Genomic DNA, 22,892 nt, shown 5'->3' on the forward strand with positions numbered 1-22,892 from the left:
TTTTTTTTGTTTGATAGTAAAGTAACACAGTTTGATTATGATATGAAGGTATTTATTTGAAGTGAAAATACTTACTAGATATTTGAGGCTATCCATTTTATCTTCTGTCACTTGAGGAAGATATTAGTCCTTTTGTTACTGTGCGTACACCTGAGAAACTTGGTTTAAATGCGTATATATTGTGAAATATACCTTATTTTAACAAGTTTATTATGTTTTTTTCTTCAAAAGACTATGTCGTTTGGCTTTCTGGGAGTTGAGGGGGTTAGTTTTGTTAAATTGTATTTTGTAATATTCTGAAAGATCTGATAACAAGAACCACTGGATTCCAAGGGTCTAGAACGATGTCTAATTCTCAAGGAATAATCATTAAAATTTTATGAAATTCATATATTGTATTTACAGCAAAGTAAGGTAAAGGTGAAATGAGCTAGTTTGAAGCTGTTTAGATTTTCAGTAAAGTGATCTAAAAGTAAGTTATTGCCTGAGAAGTATACTTTGGCTCCCATTCTTTATTACAAACAGATTATTATAACATTTGTTAATAATCTTTTTAAAATACCTGTAAACCTGCACACAGCCAGCAGTGCTTTGTGATTGTAATATCAACCTAATTTAAAAATAAATTAATTCCCAGAGCAGTCTATGGGCTATTCAGTCAGTACATACACTTGGTTCTTGATAGAGCTAGCCGTAGAAAGCTAAAGCAAATTGATATTTCTTCCCCACATTTTTGGAATTGCACATTCATATGTAAGGTCTTTGGTATGTTTCCAAGGTCAGGTTGCATAGTTTTCATATGTTTTAAGTATAACTTTTATGTAGGGAAATTTTTGTAACAAAACACATTTAATGTGTTCATTTAGTGCCTTTAATTCTTGCTTGTTCTTTTGCATTACATTGATAAATTGTGCGATTTTTGTGTATTGTGCTCTCTCCCGTGATAACTTATCTTGCAGATTTTTTCTCTTTTCCTAATTGTATGTGCTTCTCTGAATTTATCCATTTCAGCATTTATCTAATCAAAGGATTAACATTATTAATAAGTATTAAAAGGGTTAAATAGTATGCAAACTGTGAAAAGGAAATATTACAGATATCATAGGGGAAAGCTCAAATTGTCTCTAGTCCCAAATTAAAGTCTCTAAATTGTTTCAATTGTATATCCCATCACTAAACATTTTTTAAACTATCATCCTAATAGTGAAAACCTGTGCTAAGCCTCCTCTCTCTTCACCATGCTCCTTTTCAGAGGGCTAACGTTTTTAGCTTATGAGAGGAGTGCTTAGAAGTAACTACGTGGTGGCCAGGCATGGTGGCTCACGCCTGTAATCCCAGTACTTTGGGAGGCCAAGGTGGGTGGGCCACCCGAGGTCAGGAGTTCAAGAACAGCCAGGTCAACATGCTGAAACCCTATCTCTACTAAAAATACAAAAATTTGCCAGGAGTGGTGGCACATGCCTGTAATTTCAGTTACTGGAGTGACTGACGCAGGAGAATCGCTTGAATCTGGGAGGTGGAGGTTGCAGTGAGCTGAGATCACACCACTGCATTCCAGCCTGGGCAAAAGAGTGAGATTCTCTCTCTCAAAAAAAAAAAAAAAAAAAGAGTATGTGGTAATTATCTGGGACCACCTTAGTTCTGAACTACATCTATTTTCTAAATATCTTATAAATAATGAATACATGAAAAGATTTTTTCCTTCCACCCTTGGTAATCAGAAGACTGAGTATATACCCTTGTTTGTTTATTGTATTAAAGTGTGCTTTGCAGCATATGTATATTGATAGAATTAAATGTATATAGTATTGCGCTATCATTATTTGTGTCAGTAATCTTTAACGGACAGATAAAGAAGACTATTTCATACCATTATGATTAAAATACGTGATCACAAATTGGTTTTCAGATATCACAGGCTAATTACTCAAGACTCAGTATTTAGACATTGTTCTAATGTTGGTAATGGGTCTATATCCTTGTTTTTAATAGTCTTCTTAATAATTTAAACTTTTAAGGTCATTTTCTTATTAGATTTTCATGGCTTTACTTTTATAGTGGACTTAGATGAACTCATGCAAGAAGTGACTGTGCCGCCACATTTCTTATTTGCTTATGATTACATACTCAGGTTTTTGTTGTTTCAGTTTTCTTGAAAAATCTGTGCTTGGTGCCTTTCCATGTTGCCAGGAGTTGAAAATAGATACTATTGGCCAGGTGCAGTGGCTCACACCTATAATCCCAGCACTTTGGGAGTCTGAGGTGGGTGGATCATTTGAGATTAGGAGTTTGAGACCAGCCTGGCCAACGTGGTGAAACCCCATCTCTATTAAAAATACAAAAATTAGCGTGGTGGTACGCGGCTATAATCTCAGCTACTGGGGAGGCTGAGGCAGGAGAATCGCTTGAACCCAGGGGGCAGAGGTTACAGTGAGCCAAGATCGAGCCACCACACTATAGCCTGGGCAGTGGAGTGAGACTTCACCTCAAAAAAAAAAAGACACTGTTAAGCTTAAAGTCATTGAATTGCTCATATGTAACTTAAAATAACTTAAGAAACCAGTGAGGAATGCCATTTCTACTGTCAACTCCTTTGAGTATTGAACTCTTTTTGCTACTCTTTTAAATTTGTTTTGTGACACAAAGCAATCTGAAATATGGACCAAGTGAGGGCATACCAGGCTTAATCTGTATATTAAATATTAGCAACAATTAATTTCTTTCTTTTTGTAGATAAAAATAAATAGAAATAGAAGTTCTAATATTTTCTTGCAATATACCACTCCGTTTGTGTTACATACTTCACTGTGGAAACTGCTCCAAGATGAGAAAGGTAAACAGAATGTTAAAGAAACAAAATAGAATTAGAAATGACAAGTGCCAAAAGACAAATCAATAATTAAAAAATTGCAGTGACTCCAGAAATTGTATTGAATTTGTAATATGCAAAAGTGTAACAAAGGAAATATATAATGACTGAACCCTGCAGTTCAAACTGTTGGGGACAAGAGCAAACATGTTGAATAGTAGTAATAATAGCTACTAATTATGCTTAATAGATGCAAGCACTGTTAAGTGCTTTACATATACTTAATCCTCACAACATTTTTGTGAGGTGTAGGTAGTTTATAATATTGTTATCCCTATATGACAGATGAGAAAATTGGGGCACAAAAGGGTTAAGAAACTTACCTGAAGTCACACAACTACTAAATGGCAAGCCAGGAGTTGAACCCAAACAATCTAGCTCCTACAGCTGTACCTTTTTTTTTTTTTTTTTTTTTTTTTTTTTGGGAGAGTGAGTCTTGCTCTGTCACCCAGGCAGGAGTGCAGTGGTGTGATCTTGGTTCACTGCAACTTCTGCCTCCCGAGTTCAAGTGATTCTCATGCCTTAGCCTCCTGAGTAGCTGGGACTACAGGCACACACCACCACACCTGGCCAATTTTTGTAGTTTTAGTAGAGACAAGGTTTCACCATATTGGACAGGCTGGTCTCAAACTCCTAGCCTCAGGTGAGCCACTGTGCCTGGCCCTAAGTCCATACTCTTAACTACTACCCTATTCTGTGTTTTATGTAATCAGAAGTTTATGATACTGAAATGGCTGGGAAGAGATTACTCGGTAACAGTTACGTTCTTTCAGTTTGAACAACCCTGGTCATATAATTCGTTTCTGGCTATTTTTACTATCAGTTTCTTACTGCTGATCCAGTAAGTTATAGAATTATACTAGTATTTTTTTAATGAGCCAATTATACTCTCTTAATCTAAAATAATCTTTTTAGATTGAGTCAGACCTCTCTATTACATTATCTGAGATATCCAGTCATTATGAAAGATGCCTAAATGAGATATTTGTGAAACCAAAGTATATTCCAACAATAACATTTATGTCAGTGTCTACTAGATTAAATTACCATCTGGATTAGTCATGATAAACTATGTATTGAGGATATACTTACATGCTGATAATTGGAAAATCTTTATCTTTCCGTTTTAAAACTTGTACAAAATTGGATTTTACAGTGATTCAAATAAATCACATTTATATTTGTCAATTATTAAGATGTATTAGATTTTTCAGCTAAAACCAGATAGTAGGAATTCAGTTTTTTATTTATTAGAGGTATAACTTTTTGCTTGTATAGATACATAGTAGTTTACATTTTTTTTTTTTGGAGACAGAGTCTTGCTCTGTCACTCATGCTGGAGTGCAGTGGTGTGATCTGCGCTCACTGCAAGCTCCGCCTGCCGAGTTCACGCCATTCTCCTGCCTCAACCTCCCAAGTAACTGGGACTACAGGCTCCTGCCACTGTGCCCAGCTAATTTTTTTTGTATTTTTGTAGGAGAGACGGGGTATCACCATGATCTCAATCTCCTGACCTTGTGATCCGCCCGCCTCAGCCTCCCAAAGTGCTGGAATTACAGGTGTGAGCCACCACACCCGACCAGTAGTTTACATTTTTATGGGGTACATGTGAATATTTTTACATGCATAGAATGCGTAATGATCAAGTCAGGGTGTTTGAGGTATCTCTTACCTTGAGTATTTATCATTTCTATGTGTTGGTACCATTTCAAGTCCTTTCGTAGCTTTTGTTTGTTTGTTTGTTTGTTTTGAGACAGTCTCACTCTGTTGCCTAGGCTGGAGTGCAGTGGCACCATCTCAGCTCACTGCAACCTCCACCTCCCTAGTTCAAGTGATTCTCTTGCTTCAGCCACCCAAGTAGCTGGGATTACAGGCTTGTGCCACCATTCCTAGCTAATTTTTGTATTTTTAGTAGAGACAAAGTTTTGCCATGTTGGCCAGGCTGGTCTTGAACTCCTGTCCTCAAGTGATCCACCTGCCTTGGCCTTCCTGAGAGGTGGGATCACAGGCATGAGCCACCGTGCCCAGCTGTCTCCTAGCTATTTTGAAATATGTAATATATTGATGTTAACTGTAGTCACCCAGGCCTGCTATCGAACATTATAACTGTAAGTTAGATAGAATTTATATGCGTGGCTTGGTATCTTCCTTGTAGTAACGAGTAAATTTTCGCTTTGAGTTCACAAGATATCTGATGATTTACCCAACCTCTCCGTTTTCTCCTCACACGCCTTTCTCAGTCTGGCATCTATCATTATATTCCCTATCACCATGAGATCAAGTTTTTTAGCTGATGGATATGAGTGAGAAAATGTGGTATTTGTTTTTCTGTTCCTGAGTTATTTCACTTAATGTAATGATTTCCAATTCTATTCATGCTGTTGCAAATGACTTTATTTTTTTATAACCAGTTTCCTGTTTGTATATGTGTACATATACATATGTATATGTATGTATATGCTACATTTTCTTTATCCATTCATCTATTGATGGACACTTAGATTGATTCCATATCTTTGCTATTGTGAATAGTGCTGTGATAAACATGCAAGTGTGGGTATCCCTTTGATATACTGATTTATTTTCCTTTGGATAAATACATAGTAGCTGGATCATATGGTAGTTCTATTTTTAGTTTTTTGAAAAATCTCCGCACTGTTTTCCATGGTGGTTGTACTAATTTACATTCCCACCAACAGTGTGTAGAAGTTCTCTTTTCTCCAAATCCTCACCAGTATCTATTGTTTTTCTTCCCTTCAATAATAGCCATTCTAACGGGGGTGAGATGATACCTCATTGCCCATTTAATTTGTATTTTCCTGATGATTATGGATGTTGAGCACTTTTTCATATACCCGTTGACCATTTAAGTTTTCTTTTGAGAGTTGACTATTCATGTGCTTTGCTCACTTTTTAATGGGATTATGTTTTTTGTTTTTTTTTTAAAATTTATTGTTGAGTTGTTTGAGTATTCTGGGTATTAGTCTTTTGTTGGATGAACAGTTTGCAAATATTTTCTCTCATTGAAGAGGTTGTCTCTTCACTCTGTTGTTTTCTTTGCTGTGCTTTTTTATTTTTAGTTTAATGTATCTTGTTTGCCTTTTTTGTTTGTTTTTGTTGTCTGAGCTTTTGATGTCTTGGCTATAAATTATTTGCCTAGACCAGTATTCTGAATTGTTGTTCCTTGGTTTTCTTCTACTAGTTTTATAGGTTCAGGTCTTACATTTAAGTCTTTAATTTATCTTGAGTTGATTTTTATATAAGGTGAGAGATAGGGGTTCAGATTCATTCTTCTGCGTATGGATATCCAGTTTTTCCAGTATCATTTATTGAAGGAAGGTGTACTTTCTGCAGTGTATGTTCTTGACACCTTTGTCAAAAATCAGTAGGCTATAAATGTGTGGATTTATTTCTGGGTTCTCTGTTCTGTTCAATTGGTATGTGTAGTTATTTCCATACCAATACTTTGCTCTTTTGGCTAATACAGCCTTATAATATAATTTGAAGTCAGGCTGTAATGCCTTCAGCTTTGTTTTTGTTTTATTTCATTTCATTTGTTTGTTTGTTTTGCTTAACTTTGCTTTGGCTATTCTGGCTCTCTTTTGGTTCCATACACATTTTAGGATTTTTTTTTCTGTTTCTGTGAGAACTGACATCGGTATTTTGATAGGAATTACGTTGAATCTATATATTGCTTTTGACAGTATGGTCATTGATATGGTTTGGATGTTTATCCCCTTTAAATCTCATGTTGAAATGTAATCCCCGGTGTGGGAAGTGGGGCCTGGTGGGAAGTGTTTGGGTCATGCGGACAGATCCCTCGAGAGTGGCTTGGTATCCTCCTTGCAGTAACGAGTGAATTCTCACTTTGAGTTCACAAGATATCTGGTAATTTTTTAAAGTGTGGCACCCCTGCCCCGTTGCTCCTTCTCTCACCGTGTGATTCACTGGCTTACCTTCACCTTCTGCTGTGGTTATAAGCATCCTTGAGGACCTCACCATAAGACGAGCAGACTCCAGTACTGTGCTGCTTATACAGCTTCCAGAACCTGAGCCAGTAAACCTCTTTTCTTTATAAATTACCTAGTCTCAGCTATTTCTTTATAGTAATGCAAAAAATAGAAAAGGCGACACAGTCATTTTACCAACCTTTTTAAAAAAAAATTTCAGTTGGTACCAACATTTTACCAATATTCTTGCGAATCATGAGCATGAGATGTCTTTCCATTCATTTGTGTCCTCTTCAATTTCTTTCATCAGCCTTTTATAGTTTTCCTTATAGAGATCCTTCCCTTTAGTTAGCTTTATTTCTAAATCTTTTATTTTTTGTAGCTATGTAAATGGGATTGCCATCTTGATTTTTTACAGCTGTTTTATTATTGGTATATAGAAACCAATTTTTATGTGTTGAAAAAACGTAAAGCACTTTACTGAATTTGTTATCAGCTCTGAGAATTTTTTGGTAGAGGCTTTGGGTTTTTCTAAATATAAGATCATGTCATCTGCTGAGAGGGGCAGTTTGACTTCCTCTTTTCCAATTTGGGTGCATTTTGTTTTTTTCTCTTAACTGATTAGGACTTCCAGTACCATGTTGAATAAGACTTGTAAAAGTAGGCATGTTTGTTTTGTTTCGGTTCTTAGAGGAAAAGGTTTGAACTTTTCCCCATTCAGTATGATGTTACCTGTGAGTTTGTCGTATATGAACTTCGTTATTTTGAGGTATATTCCTTTTTTGCCTAGTTTATTGAGAATTTTTATCATGAAGAGTTGTTGGATTTTACCAAATGCTTTTTCTACATCTGTTGAGATGATCAGAGGGTTTTTGTCCTTCATTCTGTTGGTGTTATGTATCACATTTGTTGATTTGCATATGTTAAGCCATCTTGAATGCCATATGTAAATTTTGCTTGATCATGGTGTATTAGTGAGTTTGTAGTGAGATTAAATCAGTAATAAAAAGTCTCCCACCCAAGAAAAGCCCAGGCCCAAAAGGATTCACAGCTGAATTCTACCAAAGATAGAAGAAATAATACCAGTCCTCCTCAAACTATTCCAAAAAACTTAAAAGAGGAGGGAATTCTCAGTAAGTCATTCTAGAAGGCCAGCATTACCCTGTTAGCAAAACCAGATAAGGACACAGCAAAAACAACAACAACAACATAAAGGAAACTACAGGCCAACATCCCTGATGAAGTTAGATACAAAAGTTTTAGCAAACTGAAGTCAATAGCACATGAAAAAGGTAATATACTATGATCAAGCAATTTGTTAGTGTATAGTTGTTCATAATAGTCTCTGATGATCTTTTGTTTTCTGTATTATCAGATGTAATGTCTCATTTTTCATTTCTAATTTTTTTTTATTTGGGTCTTTGTTAGTCTAGCTAGTGATTCATCAGTTTTATCTTTTTGAAGAACCAACTTTTCATTTCTTTGATCCATTGTTTTTTTTTTAGTTTTAGCTTCATTTATTTTTGGTCTCATCTGTATTTATTTTCTGCTGTTAATTTTGTATTTGGTTTGTTCTTCCTACTCTAGTTCCTGAGGTGCATCGTTAAATTGTTTCTTTGAAACCTTACTACTTTTTTTTTTTTAAAAAAAGACAGAGTTTCGCTCTTGTCGCACAGGCTAGAGTGCAGTAGCGTGATCTCGGCTCACTGCAACCTCTGCCTCCCGGGTTCAGGTGATTCTCCTGCCTCAGCCAACCGAGTATCTGGGATTACAGGCACCCATCACCACACCCAGCTAATTTTTGTATTTTTAGTAGAGATGAAATTTCACCATGTTGGCCAGGCTGATCTGGAACTCCTAACCTCAGGTGATCCACCCACCTCAGCCTCCCAAAGTGCTGAGATTACAGGTGTGAGCTGCTGTGCCTGGCCTGAAACCTTACTACTCGTTTGATGCAGGTGTTTATTGCTATCAACTTTGATCCTAGCACAGTTTTTGCTATATCCCACAGGTTTTGGTATGTCGTGTTTCCACTTTCATTTATTTCAAGGCATGTTTTGATTTACATCTTAATTTCTTCATTGACCCAGTGGTTATTCAGGAGTGTGTTTTTAAATTTTTATGTATTTGTAAGGTTTTCAAAGTTTCTCTTTGTATTGATTTCTGGTTTTATTCCATTGTGGTCTGAGAAGATATTTCATATGATTTTGATTTTTTTAAAATTTGATGAGACTTGTTTTGTGGCTTAACATATGGTCTATCCATGTGCTAATGAGAATGATGTGTATTCTGTTTATGGCCATACCACCCTGAACGCACCTGGTCTTCTCTGATCTCGGAGAATAATGTGTATTCTGCAGTTGTTGGATAAAATGTCCTATAAATGTCAAGTCTATTTGGTTTAAGGTCTAGTTTAAGTCCAGTGTTACTTTAATGAATTTCTGTGTAGATGATCAAATGCTGAGAGCGAGGTGTTGAATTCTGTGTTATAGTCTGGGAGTCTGTTTAGATCTAGTAATGTTTGCTTTATAAATCTGGACACTCCCCTGTTGGGTGCATATATACTAAAAATTATTAAATATTCTTGTTGGGTTAATCTCTTTATCATTATATAATTACCTTTGTCTTTATGACTGTTTTTGATGTAAAGTTTGTTTCACTCATCATAAGTATAGCTGTTCTTGCTCACTTCATTTCTATTTGTGTGGAATATCTTTGTCCATCCCTTTAGTTTCAGTCTGTCTGTGTCTTTATAGGTAAAGTGCATTTCTTGTAGGCAGCATGTAGTTGGATCCTGTCTTTTATCTACTCAGCTGGTCTTTGTCTTTTTAGTGGAGTATTTAATCCATTTACATTCAAAGTTAATGTTACTATATGACCCTTTGTTCCTGTCATAGTGTCGTTTTCTGGTTGTTTTGTAATATTATTTGTTTATTTCTTTTTCTCCTATTCTTTGTCTTTGTTGTTTGGTGATTTTCTGTAGCAGTGTCATTTGATTATTTTATCTTCCTCATATGTGTGTTTGCTTTACCAGTGAGATTTGTACTTTTGTGTGTTTTCTTGATGGTAAACATTGTTCGTTCACATCCAGTTTTAGGACTCCCTTGAGCAGTTTTTTTGTGTAGAACAGATCTGGTGGTGATGGATTTCCTTAGCTTTTGCTTGTTTGGGAAAAAATTTATTTCTCCATTTATTAAAGATAGTTTTGCTGAATACAGTGCTGTTGACTAGCAGGTTTTTGTTGTTGTTGTTGTTGTTGTTTTCTTTTAGCAGTGTGAATATGTCGTCCCATTCTCTCTGGTCCTGTAAGGTTTCTGCTGAGAAATTTACTGGTAGTCTGATGAAGGTTTCTTTATATGTGACTAGACACTTTTGCTGTTTTTAGAATTCTGTCTTTGACTCTAAACAGTTTGACTATAATGTGCCATGAAGACGACCTTTTTGGATCCTAGCTTCTTGTATCTAAATGTCTATATCTCTTGCTAGACTTAGGAAGTTTTCATCTATTCTTTTATTAAGTAAGTTTTAAAGTCCTTTCATTCTATCTTGGCCTTTTGGGACCCCGATTTGAACACGTGTGTGGTATTTCATAAGTCACAAAGGCATTGTTCATCTTTCTTTATTTTTGTCTGACTGAATTATCTCAGAAGACCTGTGTTCAGGCTCTGACACTCATTTTTTTGCTTGATCCAGTCTTTTGTTGAAGCTTGCAAATGTATTCTTTATTTTATTTAATGAATTATTCAGTTCCAAAATTTGTGGGGGTTTTTTTGTTTTGTTTGCCAGGGTCTTGCTCTGTCGCCCAGACTGGAGTGCAGTGGTGTGATCTCTCGGCTCACTGCAACCTCTGCCTCCTGGGCTCATGTGATTCTCCCACTTCAGCCTCCCAAATAGCTGGGACTACAGGCACACACCACCATGCCTAACTAATATTTTGTATTTTTGGTAGAGATGGGGTTTTGCCATGTTGCCCAACTTGGTCTCGAACTCCTGAGCTCAAGGAATCCACTTACCTCAGCCTCCCAAAGTGGTGGGATTATAAGTGCGAGCCACAGCGCCTGACCTGGTTCTTTTTAATGATATCTGTTTCTTTGGTAAATTTTTGGTTTATATCCTGAATTGTTTTGCTGAGTCCTCTGTATTGTTTTTCAGAATTCTGTTATATCTTACTGAGCTTCTTTAGAATAAATAATTTGGGTTCCTTTTCCAGGACTTAGTGATTTTTTTTTGGTGTGTGGGGGGGCATCTGTTGCTGGGGAATTATTGTATTCCTTTGGAGATATCAAGTTCCCTTGCTTTTTCATGTTTCCTGTGTCTGTAATTGATATCTGCACATCCGTTATAGCAGTTTGCTTCTTTGAATTGTTTGCTTTTGTGTGGAAGGACTTTCTCCTGAAGATGTTAGCTGAAGTGTTCTTTGGGTGGCACTCTTTGGCTTTGATTCTGGATGCGTGCAGTCTCTGTACTATTTCTTGGGTTCTTGGGACACGGGGCAGCCAGTGTGGCATGGTCTGTGAAAGTGGCAGGGCATCTGTGTCCCAGGAAGTGGGCACTGGTGTTGGCAGTTGCTGCAGTGTGCTAGACTGCCAGTTTCCAGGCTCACACGTGGTGCATACAGGTAGGTGCCACCTGTGGTGGTAGCAGCTGGGTAGGTAGGCTTAATCCTGTACCTGAAAGGAGTGTTCTGGTCCCAACAGTGGTGTTCTGGGCTGTTCCGTACTCTGGTATGGGGCTGGGGCAACCAGGGCTGAGTGGGGTTGTCCTTAGGTCCTCTGATAGTGTGTGCAGGTGCCAGATATGGTAGGCAGGGATGAGGTAATCCCCAGGTTATCAATGGAATGCTTGTGTAGGGGGTGGTGGCAGTTGTGCTGCTACCCTGCTATTGGTGAGGATAGTGCTGCCTTCAGTGGCAGACAGCCTAGACTGGTAGGTGGAGAACATGTGCACCACGCTTGCCTCCGCACCACTGTGCTGGTGGTAGTAGCCCTTGTCTCAGTTACGCCTGAGATCTAGATGTGGTAGGCCAGGGTCTTTCTCATTTATGTCCTGGGGGCAGCAGCTCAATCTTCTCTTGTGTCTCAGCCCAGCACTCTTGGGCTCCAGGATAGTATGGAGTGTGTCAGGGTTAGGGCTCTAAAATAGTGCCTTGCTGTTGCTGTTCAGGTCTCAGGGAATTTGTGGGACTCGGCATGCGCTTCCTCTGTGGAGCAGTGCTGTTGTACAGTCTCCCGGCAGCTCATTATAGTTTCAGGGCCCATGAGGATCAAGGGGTTCTTCCATTGCTGGAATTGCAGGAGGCCACTGTGGGAATGTAGACAATTGAGGGTCTCTTACTTTTCTTCTCCCTATGTTGAGGAGTCTCTGTTGGCTCTCAGGTGATCCCGGCCAAGCAGGCTGCTTTGCTTTCTTCTCCTTTTTTCCTTTAACTATTGCCTGTCACATTCCGTTGAATTCCAGTGGATGACCTATTCAGGTTGTGATTTTATGCTTAGTATATGTATGTTTTTCCTTCAGATGGAGTCAAGCTCTGTTGCCCAGGCTGGAGTGCGGTGGTGCATCTCAGCTTACTGCAACCTCCGTCTCCCAGGCTCAAGCGATTCTCGTGCCTTGGCCTCCCAAGTAGCTGGGATTACCAGCGTGACACCATGCCCAGCTGTTTTTTTTTTTTTTTTTTTTTTTTTTTAGTAGAGATAGGGTTTCACTATGTTATCCAGGCTGGTCTCAAACTCCTGGGCTTAAGGGATCCACCCACCTCAGCCTCCCAAAGTGCTGGGATTACAGGCATGAGCCACCACATCTGGCCTGTATACTTAATATTTTTGTTCCTCTTAGTGGCTGATGTATGCAATGACACTAACCAGTTATCTTGAAGCCCCTCCCAGGTATAACTTTTTAACAAGGGTTGAATAAATGAACAATTTGGTTTTTCCACCTTTATTTTTATGAGATTAATTTATTTTTGTGTTTGATAAACATTTAGTGAACACTTAATGTAGCCCAACTTTTAGTTGGGAACTGTATATTTAGAGACAGTTGTAGATTATGAGCCCACATCCTAAAGGGGGATAGAGCTTTGTAAACTAATTGCAATTATACCTTGACAAGTTTAATAGCTGAGAAGTATACAAGACTCAGTGAGAACCCAAAGGATGAGTTGATTATCTGAAGTATGAGGGCTTCACAAAATATTTATGCTTAGAATTAGTTTTAAAACATGAATAGAAGTTCCCCAGAAAAACCAGGAAGGAGCTCTGTCTTTCAGTGGAGTTTGGGAATGTATAGGATCACCTGAGAGAGCGAATCTCAGTCAAGGTTTTCAGTATCCTTAAAGTTTTAATGAAAAGTTGTTCCCATTATGGTGATATATAAGTTCACAGATGTGGTTTTACATCTTAAGCACTGACTATGTGGATAGTTTCAAACAACTGGTTTTTTTGTTTTGTTTTGTTTTTGTTTTTGTTTTTATTTTTGTTTTTTTGAGACGGAGTCTCGCTCTGTCGCCCAGGCTGGAGTGCAGTGGCCAAATCTCAGCTCACTGCAAGCTCCGCCTCCCAGGTTCACCCCATTCTCCTGCCTCAGCCTCCCGAGTAGCTGGGAATACAGGCGCCCTCCACATCGCTCGGCTAGTTTTTTGTATTTTTTAGTAGAGACGGAGTTTCACCGTGTTAGCCAGGATGGTCTCGATCTCCTGACCTTGTGATCCGCCCGTCTCGGCCTCCCAAAGTGCTGGGATTACAGGCTTGAGCCACCGCGCCCGGCCGTTTTTTTTTTGTTTTTTTTTGTTTTTTTTTTGTTTTTTAAGACAGAGTTTTACTCTGTCACCCATGCTGGAGTGCAGTGGCACAAACTCAGTCTCTGCTCACTGCAGCCTCCACCTCCCAGGTTCACGTGATTCTCATGCCTCAGCCTCCCAAATAGCTGGGATTACAGGCTCATGCCACCATGCCCGGCTAATGTTTGCATTTTTAGTAGAAATGGGGTTTCACCATGTTGGCCAGGATGGTCGCAAACTCCTGACCTCAGGTTATCTGGCTGCCTCAACCTTCTAAAGTGCTGGGATTACAGGCGTGAGCCACCTTGCCCGGCCTAATAATTCATTCATTTGATCAAGGAATATTTGAGTGTCTATTACTTTCTAAGCATTGAGGATATAGCACTGAATATACCAGGCAAAAAATAATCTCTACCCTCATGGAATTTACCTTTTAGTTAGGGGAAAAAAAAAAACAATGAATAAAATACCTAAGGAAAATATTATGATATGGTAGATGGCAATAAATGCTATGCAGAAAAAAATAAAGCAGAGAAAGAAGAGATTGTGGGGAGAAGAGTCGTCTGATATAAGGAGGTCACTCCACTGCCCATCTTTATACGTCTTTTTACATGTCATGTGTAAGTGTGTATATAAAGGAGAAATTTATAACTAGTTGTATCAGAGTTAGGAAACTCTTGAAGTGGATACAGGAAATTTTTTCTTTTTCCAAAAACTTTTTAAAGTGATATTTGCACATGGTACAAAAACTAAAAGTTTCAAATGGTATACGTTTTTATTCTAGTCAGGAATTGAGCCAGGAATTATGTTTTGTTGTTGCTATCACTAATGTATCACAGGTTTCAGATTTCTTTAGTGATGAACTGCCATTGACTAGTGCTTAGGATATACCAAAATTTTTCTAAATGTTCAGGCTTCACCCTCAGATACCTCTGCTGTCTGCACCCCAGTGCTACAGAGGGGATCTCTCTCCATACTGTTATCCCTTCTGCTAGTGGTAGACTGGTGTTGCTTATTGCCTGGCGCTATGATGGGGGCATCTATTGTCCTAATCCTCCCTCAGTTTAACTATGCTTTGTGAGCCACCAAGGGGCCTCTTCAGCTTTCCTGTCTCTCCTTTCTGTAGCAGCCAACCTCTGCGTTGTCTGTGGTTGGCGTTCAGTGGGGGCTTCTGCCCTTCTTTCTTCTTCTTCTTTTTAAATATATAAATAGTGCTTTATTGATAAAAGGTTAGTTTAAATGAATGCAAAATTGCTGTGTAAAATAAGTGTTTTCAAAATACATTTCTATGGGTAGAGACTATCTTTTAGTAAAAGAGAAGTTATGTATTATCAAAAATACGTATTTAGCTTTGGGTAGTAAAACAAAAGGGGATCAGAAGTGTAGCAGTGTGGGCCCTTCCTCCCTGCATAGCTGTTACCAGGAGGCAGCGTGCCTGAAGTAGTACTTTCACTCAAACATACACCAGGCTTACATTAATCACTTGCAGATGCTTTTTTTCTTTTCTTACAGATTTTTCTAGCAAAGTTATTAAACATCAAAAACTCAAATAATGGGCTCTGCATGGATGTACTCTGAAGTCATGGAACACTTTTTCTTAGTTACCTTCACACAGTAAGCCATAACGTACAGTTTTTGGCTATTCCTAATTAAGCAACAGTGAAGGGTTCTGCCCCTCTTTTAATACTGGCAAACCTCTGCTTAGTATTGGTATAGGATTCAGGTCTCAGGACATTGTTTTGTCTCCTTCTTTCCCCCCAAGTAGAGGGTGTTTTCTTCTACTCTTCTCTCAGCTGCAGTGGGTCTTTGCTGTGCGTTGGGGATGACTCCATTTCTTAATCCTCTTCCCACTAGATTGAGGCTACTTTATAGAAGAGAAGGGTCTAGAGAAGTGAACCAGACATTTTGCCTTTACCCCCGAGAAGTTCAGGATTACCCCCTGTAGACCTGCATTAACAAGAAAGGTGTTCGTTGTTTTTCTGCCCTGTCCCCAGGCTTTGTTGTGAGTACCTGGTGCCTGGTTGAGTCCTGTGGAATATAGTTTTTTGTGTTTTTTTGTTTGTTTGCTTGTTTGTTTGTGTTTGTTTTTGAGACAGGGTCTGTCTCTCTCCTAGGCTAGGCTTCACTAGTGACCACCAGTTGTACCAGAATCATTTACTAAATAATTCATCTTTCTTCACTGCTCATAATTCTTCTCCAACAGTAGGAATGCATTTGTCTCTGAGTAACAGAAAAGCTGACCAATAGTGGCTAAAAACTCAAAGGAGTTTGTCATGTAGAGTAAATGTGGGAGTAGACATCAAGGACCTAGACTTCTCCCATTTTTCTCTTCAACCATTCTTTATCCTCATACTGGTCCCTTCATGGTTGCAAGATGACTGAACATCCCACATCATGTATGCATTTCAGATGAGTGAAAAGCAGGAACAAAGGAATAAAGAGATCATAATATCCTATGTCATTCATTTTAAAAGGCTTTTCCAGAAGACTCATCTAGCAAATTACATTTTTTTCCCTCACATATTTCTTACATATTTTCCAGGCTACTCATGTATCTCCTGTCAGTTATTCTTCTCTTCAATTCATGAACTGAATTGTTTAATTAAGAAATCAAATATTTTAGTTCCTTAGGGGTTTTGTTTGTTTGTTGTACTACATTTGAATCTTTTGAAGTATGCTGCTTTTTCAGGTTTTCCGAAGTGCTGATTGTTCTGCCTTCCCTGCCTTGCTTGATGTTGGGCCTGTTTAGGTAGTTTATTTTCTTTGTAGCTTCCCTTAGGCCCAGGTTCAGTTGTTGTGGATCACAAAATGGCTGATTCTCAGTTGGTATAAAACAAGAGGAACTCTACTATGGTGGGGTTTTGTGATATAAAAGCAGCAGGTAGGCTGCTGAGATACCTTTAGGAAGCATCTTCGCTTTCTAGTCTATGTAACTTCTCCAATCTATACTCACACTCCCAGTCATGTAGTGCTCCCTACCACTCATCTAACACCAACATTAACTTTCTTTTGGGGTTTTGACTCTGAGTCCAGTCTCTTCTAGTGTCTGCTTTTTGTTACCTGTTCTTGGGATCTGCTATTCCATATATCACACTAGTTCTCTTCCCTATGACTCCAGCAGAGCTCAAGGTCTCACTTATAAACAAATTTGCCTAGCAGCACTTTGTTCTAAAAAAGACAAAAAGCTACACATTGAGAATATTCAGGCAACCATGTTCACAGAATTCCTCATTCTCTGCCTTGTTAAATTCCATTTCTGTACTAAAGTGTCTTAGGATAGAGAGGGAAACCTTTAGCCAATTGGGTTGTACTCTAAGTTTTGTATTTTAAACAAGATGACACAACCTGGTGATATCAAAAACTCAGATTGTTTTCTTAGAAAAGTTAATTAGTCCAGTGTATGAAGTGGAATTAAAATCAAGTTCATAGTAAAATTTGAAGAAATTTGGTTGGAGTTTAGGATGTATAAGATCATTTTTGGACTTCCCAGTGAAATGCTTATACTTTTGAAATTATCACTTCTTAAAAATTCAATTTAAAACATTGAAAGATGTGATATGACGCAAGTATCATTATTACTTTGATCAAAATTCAAATGGCAATTATCCTTTCTAGTCTAAACTTCAAAAGTTTTCTTTTACTATTTCAAATTATCTCAGCTAAGATCCAAATACAACAAACCAGACTATTATTTTCAATGGAAGGCTTAGAACGATAAAGTGGATGCTGTTTCTAAAATAGTAATTTTGAGTACTTTAAGAATTACTTAGTTGTGGCAGATCAAAACCAAATAAAGATAAAGCAATCAAATGTACTATGAAAGTCACCTATTTCTTTCTGTAATGACTTTGCAAAAAAGGGTTCCTATGTAGGTAGGAAGGGAAAAAAAAGCTTTGATCAAACTGCTATAATATGACATGCTTAATATGTTCCTTTTCTCTTTTTTTAGGACAGTGGTGATTATCCTCTTACCATGCCTGGACCTCAGTGGAAAAAATTTCGTTCAAACTTTTGTGAATTTATTGGAGTCCTGATTCGACAGTGTCAGTATAGCATAATTTATGATGAGTATATGATGGACACAGTAATCTCCCTTTTGACGGGTTTGTCAGACTCCCAGGTCAGAGCTTTTAGGCATACAAGTACCCTGGCTGGTAAGTAATCAACATTTTATTTCCTTTTCATTTAGTTTTGTTGAATATGTTTTATTCTGATTAAAAACTTAATGAGAATAAGATTTAATTAAAACTTTAATTAGAATAAAACTTTCATTTGAATAGTTTTTGTTAAAATTTATGCCTGTTTTGATAACTGGCATTTGATAACCTCAAGAATGAAAATTGAAATTTTCTGGCCAGTGTCATCAAATGGCTGTCTGAATGTTTAGTTACTAATGTACATCCTTATTTATAACTGAAGAAATTTTAAGAGACCACTAGGCCAAATTCTTTGGAAAACCCAAGTAATAATAGTTGAAATTCCAAATTTATTCTGTTTTTTAAATTACATAATTACATTGTTTTATTGCTCATTATTATTATAGATAAGTGGGTAAATACTTGTTTATATATTTGAAACAATTCCATCCATTAGGGCAACAAACATTCTTCTATTCGTAGTGCTATAATAACTTAAACATACTCAAATATTAACGTATTTAAAATCAGTGCTTAAGGTAGGCTGTAGATAATTTGAAGAACTAACAGATTAGTTTTCACTTTTGCTTTATTTTAGAAGTATCATGACAACTTGTCAACCAACTATATTCATTTTTTTCTTGACTTTCAGTAACGAGGTAATTTTCTTATTTTAGCAGTTTTATTTTTCCTTCACTGCTTTAACTGTGCCTACCTAAAATGACTATTTTTTTTCATTCATAATGGAGTGTGTGTGTATACTCGTTGGGTGTTCATAATTGTATGTTTAAATAATCCCAAAGTACATCTTTTTTAGTAGCAGTAACTTTGCCTATATTCATCTTACTTATTATCATGACAAACCAGATTTAGACTCATTAATTACATTTTATTTTGCATGTAATTTCTCGTTTATCTAATTTATTTAAAGCACTGTTCTTCAAACTGTAGCACACACCAGAATCACCTACAGAGCTTGTTGAAACAGATTGCTGGGCAAGAAGTTCCTAGGCAATGTTGATGCTGGTGATTTGGGAACTACACATTGCAGATGTCTGCTTTAAAATTTTGTTTTTTGTTTTTTTTTTGGCTTAACCTGTTGCCCAAAGCCAGTAAGATAATAATTGGAGTCATCTGTATGTTTTTACATTCTTTTTTCCCAATTCTCATTTTTCCCTTACTCAGTTAATTCATATTAACTAATATTAGTGTTTATTATTCTGTTGGTTACAGTCCGAACCAAATAAACATGAAGCACAGTTTGTTTTTTCTGAGAGTATTCTTTTCTCATTATTAGGAAGAGAAGGAGATATTTTACCCAATTTTATCTGTTTTCAAAATATTAAAAATATAATTTGTTGAAAAATACCTATGTAGAACATACATCAGATATACTTTATACTGTGTTTTGAGAGTATCTTCTTAAAAAGTTACTGTAAAAATACTGTTTATTATTCAAACAGTTATATAATGTTATACTTTTTTTTTCTAATTCCACAGCCTTTAATAGTATCCTCTGCATTTGGTCCTTGCTTTTTTTCTTTTCTTTCTGTTTTCTATTCCTTTTTATCTTACTTTCTTCTTTCTGTGCACAGTAATGCCCATTTACCTGGTTGTCACATGCATAGGAAATTCAGCAATTTGGAAAAAAAAAAAAAAAAACTTAAAAATAAAGTAGAAATTGCTTGTAAATAACCAATTTTGCTGTCATAAAAATTAACGAATTTACTTTGATACAGAAGTTATTATCTGGGTTTCCCAAGGCCAAGAGAGAAGGAGAAGCAACAAGTTAATTGAGGGCTGATAGTATTGTGAAATGACTGTTTAAAATAAGAAGACACAAAAATTAGTTTACAGATCTCCAGATAGAGCACAATCTTTCGCTTCTCTGTAGGGGCAAGCTACCTTTCTTTTATCTAGAAACTTGTGTGCATTCTGTTTAAAAGATTAATTGTATGCCATTTAAGAACATAAGAGGAGTGCTGTATTATAGAAATATGCACAATATTTTGACTCTTAAAACATTGTTTTGTGAACAATGTACTTTAAGTCATTTGCATTTGTCCTTCACTGCCATGTAAATGCAGTATTACTGTATTTTACTGCCTTTATGATGGTCCATTTCAGTTCTCCTTTTCATTTGTTCATTTTTAGTAACTTTCATTGTATTGTTTTCTCTATACTTATCCCTTTGGTTATCTCCATCTGCTAATCTTATATATGTTTAAATATATTTTCATTATGGCTTTCTTCCTATTCCTTTTGAATTGAGTGTCTCCTGCTTCCCCCCATTGCCTTTCTGTGTCTCTTTTCCACAGTCCACCTGTGTTCATCATAACTTTTAAAACTACTTCATGAATGTGATTTTGTTTTCAGCTGTGTTCTTTTTATATTAATATCATCATGTAGCCTATTTAAATTTGAAATTATTTTTCAAAATCAGATATCGAAAAGCAAAGTAAACAACATATGTTTATACCAAACTTTCAAAGGATAAAACTGACTTTTCAGTTCTCTCAATTTACTTTAAAGTATTACTGTAATTCCCATGTGTCTACACTAATTAATGGTCATATCTTCCAAGGCTCATTTGTATAAAATGTGAGACATAGCAGTCACCTACCCTTCAACAAAGCACAGAGGGCTTGCTGAGAACTTAATTCCAGGCTGGACAACAGTTATCTATCTTTTCAAGGACATTTTGTTCTCATCTGCGCCCTCTTCTTATTTTTAATGGTATATGTACGAGGAATAGATTAAAAGATAATCATTTTTATTCACTTTGCAGGACAAGTCTTGGGGACTAGATAAAATGGGCAGGAACATTTAATCCTCTGCTTCAAAGACTATGTGCATGGACAGTTACAAGGCAGTTATGGCCAGATATGATTATCGGCTTTGGAATAAAATGCTCCTTGACATTGCTTATATCTTAGCTGAGAAGAGAGACCATCAGGTTAGTTATTTTGTAGGGTACAGATGTGATGAGTTCCAGAGCTTCATAAGTCATCAGAGTGGTCTTATCAGTAGTATTTTTAATCTGTTTTCCAAATACCCCATTTTCTTGTTATGAATTAAATATGTGTCCCTATTGTCAGTGTTTATGCATTGCATTTAATTGTATACTTTCACTACATTTTTATTAAAAGTTTTTTTATCATTATGTAGTTCTTTATGTCTGTTTATTCCACATGCATAAGTATATTCTTATTTTTCCATTGGAGGTAAACTCTCTTTTTAGAATACATTTTACCATTAAATTGAAAGAGACTGTTAACAATTAAATTTTATATTTTCTTTTATCCCTTCGTTGGAATTTTCAAACATACTGTCCTAGTTATTTGACCCATTTTAATAAAGAAGCTTTACATTAAAGTATAGTTTTTATTAACTATTGATCTTTAGAACTAAGTGCCCTTATTTTTATTTGAAATAGCTATCTCAGTTGGACATAGTAGTACAGTTTGTGGATTTAATTTACGTAAGAAGCATTGTGTCATAATTATTTTGGTGGATTTACAGTTTGAGACTGGGAACTTTTTTTTTCAAATTTGATGACATTTTTATTTTTTGAGGGAATATTTTCTTTTTAAGGTCAAAAATAGATAAGATTTTCTTTGTTTTACCACTTTGTTGTTTGGTATTATGAAGATAATTTTACTCTCAATTGCTTTTCAGGATTATGTTTATTTTTAGGCATTTGCTTTTAAAATGTACACCAATACTTTACAACTTGTTGACTTCAAATTTTTGTTAGAGGACAACATTCAGGATGAGTAATGTTGGTTAATGTTTTAATTTTTTGTTACTTTCTCACATAATTTTCTGTGATGTTATAAATATATTAATGCTGGCTACTTCTGACTTCTAAAGAGAAAATTCTAATTTGAACAAAGGGGAGTTAAAATGCAAAATTTGTATTAATGATGACATGATGATTGATTCTATTCTCTTTTTTCCCTCCTAAAATGAATTTGGGAAAAAATTAGAAAATGTGGTCAAGATCATCACGAGGCTAGTCTTCACAGTGCTTATCAATAAGTCACTCTCAGACTCCTGAGGGATAAACATTTCTTTATACCTTATGGTTGATTTTATAGTGACATATGGTTCATTATTGATTAACATTTCTTACAGAGTCACCATCTCCGGACTTTTCCTCTGAGGAAAGAAATGACATATGAAATTGCTTTAATTTATAATCAGAGGCTGAAAATAATTTTGCCTCAGAAAATTGAAGTCTTTTTATTTGGCCTTCAGTTGCTGAAACCATGTAATACTGTGGTTGATAGAATGGGTTCTGGAGTGACTGTCTGAATTCATATTTGTCTCTGCCTTTTACTACTTGGATAACCTTGGACAAGTCCTTAACATAGCTGGTCTTACTCTCTTTATTTGCAAAGTGGGAAAGAAGAGATTAGGAGCGCTTGGGACAATGCTTGGCATTTAGTAAGCTGCTGCTATTATTCTATTATTCTTTAATGACAAAAAAGGATAATAGTATTTACCAATATTTCCCTTCATTTATGGTTTTACTCAGAATTTATTGATTTGCTTATTCTGTTTTAATAAAAAGTAATAAGACATGGCAGACATGGGGGAAATCAGAAACTAGTAGATAAACTTTCAAGAACCACTGTTAAGAAAACGAACGGCTTGCATTTTCTTTTCTTTTGCTTTTTGTAATGCATGTTTATTTTCTGATTCTCACTCTGTTGCCCAGGCTGCAGTGCAGTGGCATCGTTTTATTTCACTGCAAACCCCACTTCCCAGGCTCAAGCAATCCTTCCACCTCAGCATCCCGAGTAGCTAGGACCACAGGTGCATACCACCACACTCGGCTAATTTTTTTGTAGTTTTTGTTGAGTTGGGATTTCGCCATGTTGTTCACGGTCTCGAACTCCTGAACTCAAGCAGTTTGCATACCACGGCCTCTGAAAGTGCTGGGATTACTACCACACCCATCCTGCATTTTCATTTTACTTATCTTTGGCTCTCAGGACCCGTATTCTGCTTATTAAATTCAATAATTATTTTATAATTTTTAACCACACAGATTATTTCTGGTTTCTGTGGTTAAGATGGGAAAATTTTAGGGCAATCTGGTATTATCAAAGAATAGACCATGTAGTATAAATAATTGCTCTTTTTGTATTTACATTTTT

The 22,892-nt window shown here is 36.5% G+C and overlaps 1 protein-coding gene across 2 annotated transcripts in view; it reads left to right on the forward strand.

The window, feature by feature from the left end:
* STAG1 (stromal antigen 1) overlaps window positions 1–22,892 on the forward strand; it is a 402,456-nt gene that overhangs the window by 208,188 nt on the left and 171,376 nt on the right. For both annotated transcript variants that reach the window (XM_025375719.1, XM_025375720.1), the window contains exon 7: window positions 17,541–17,745. In XM_025375719.1, the coding sequence (XP_025231504.1) occupies window positions 17,541–17,745 (205 nt within the window). The remainder of the gene's footprint in view (window positions 1–17,540; window positions 17,746–22,892) is intronic.

The sequence above is a fragment of the Theropithecus gelada genome, chromosome 2 (assembly GCF_003255815.1).
Source record: "Theropithecus gelada isolate Dixy chromosome 2, Tgel_1.0, whole genome shotgun sequence".
Classification (NCBI taxonomy): Eukaryota; Metazoa; Chordata; class Mammalia; order Primates; family Cercopithecidae; genus Theropithecus; species Theropithecus gelada.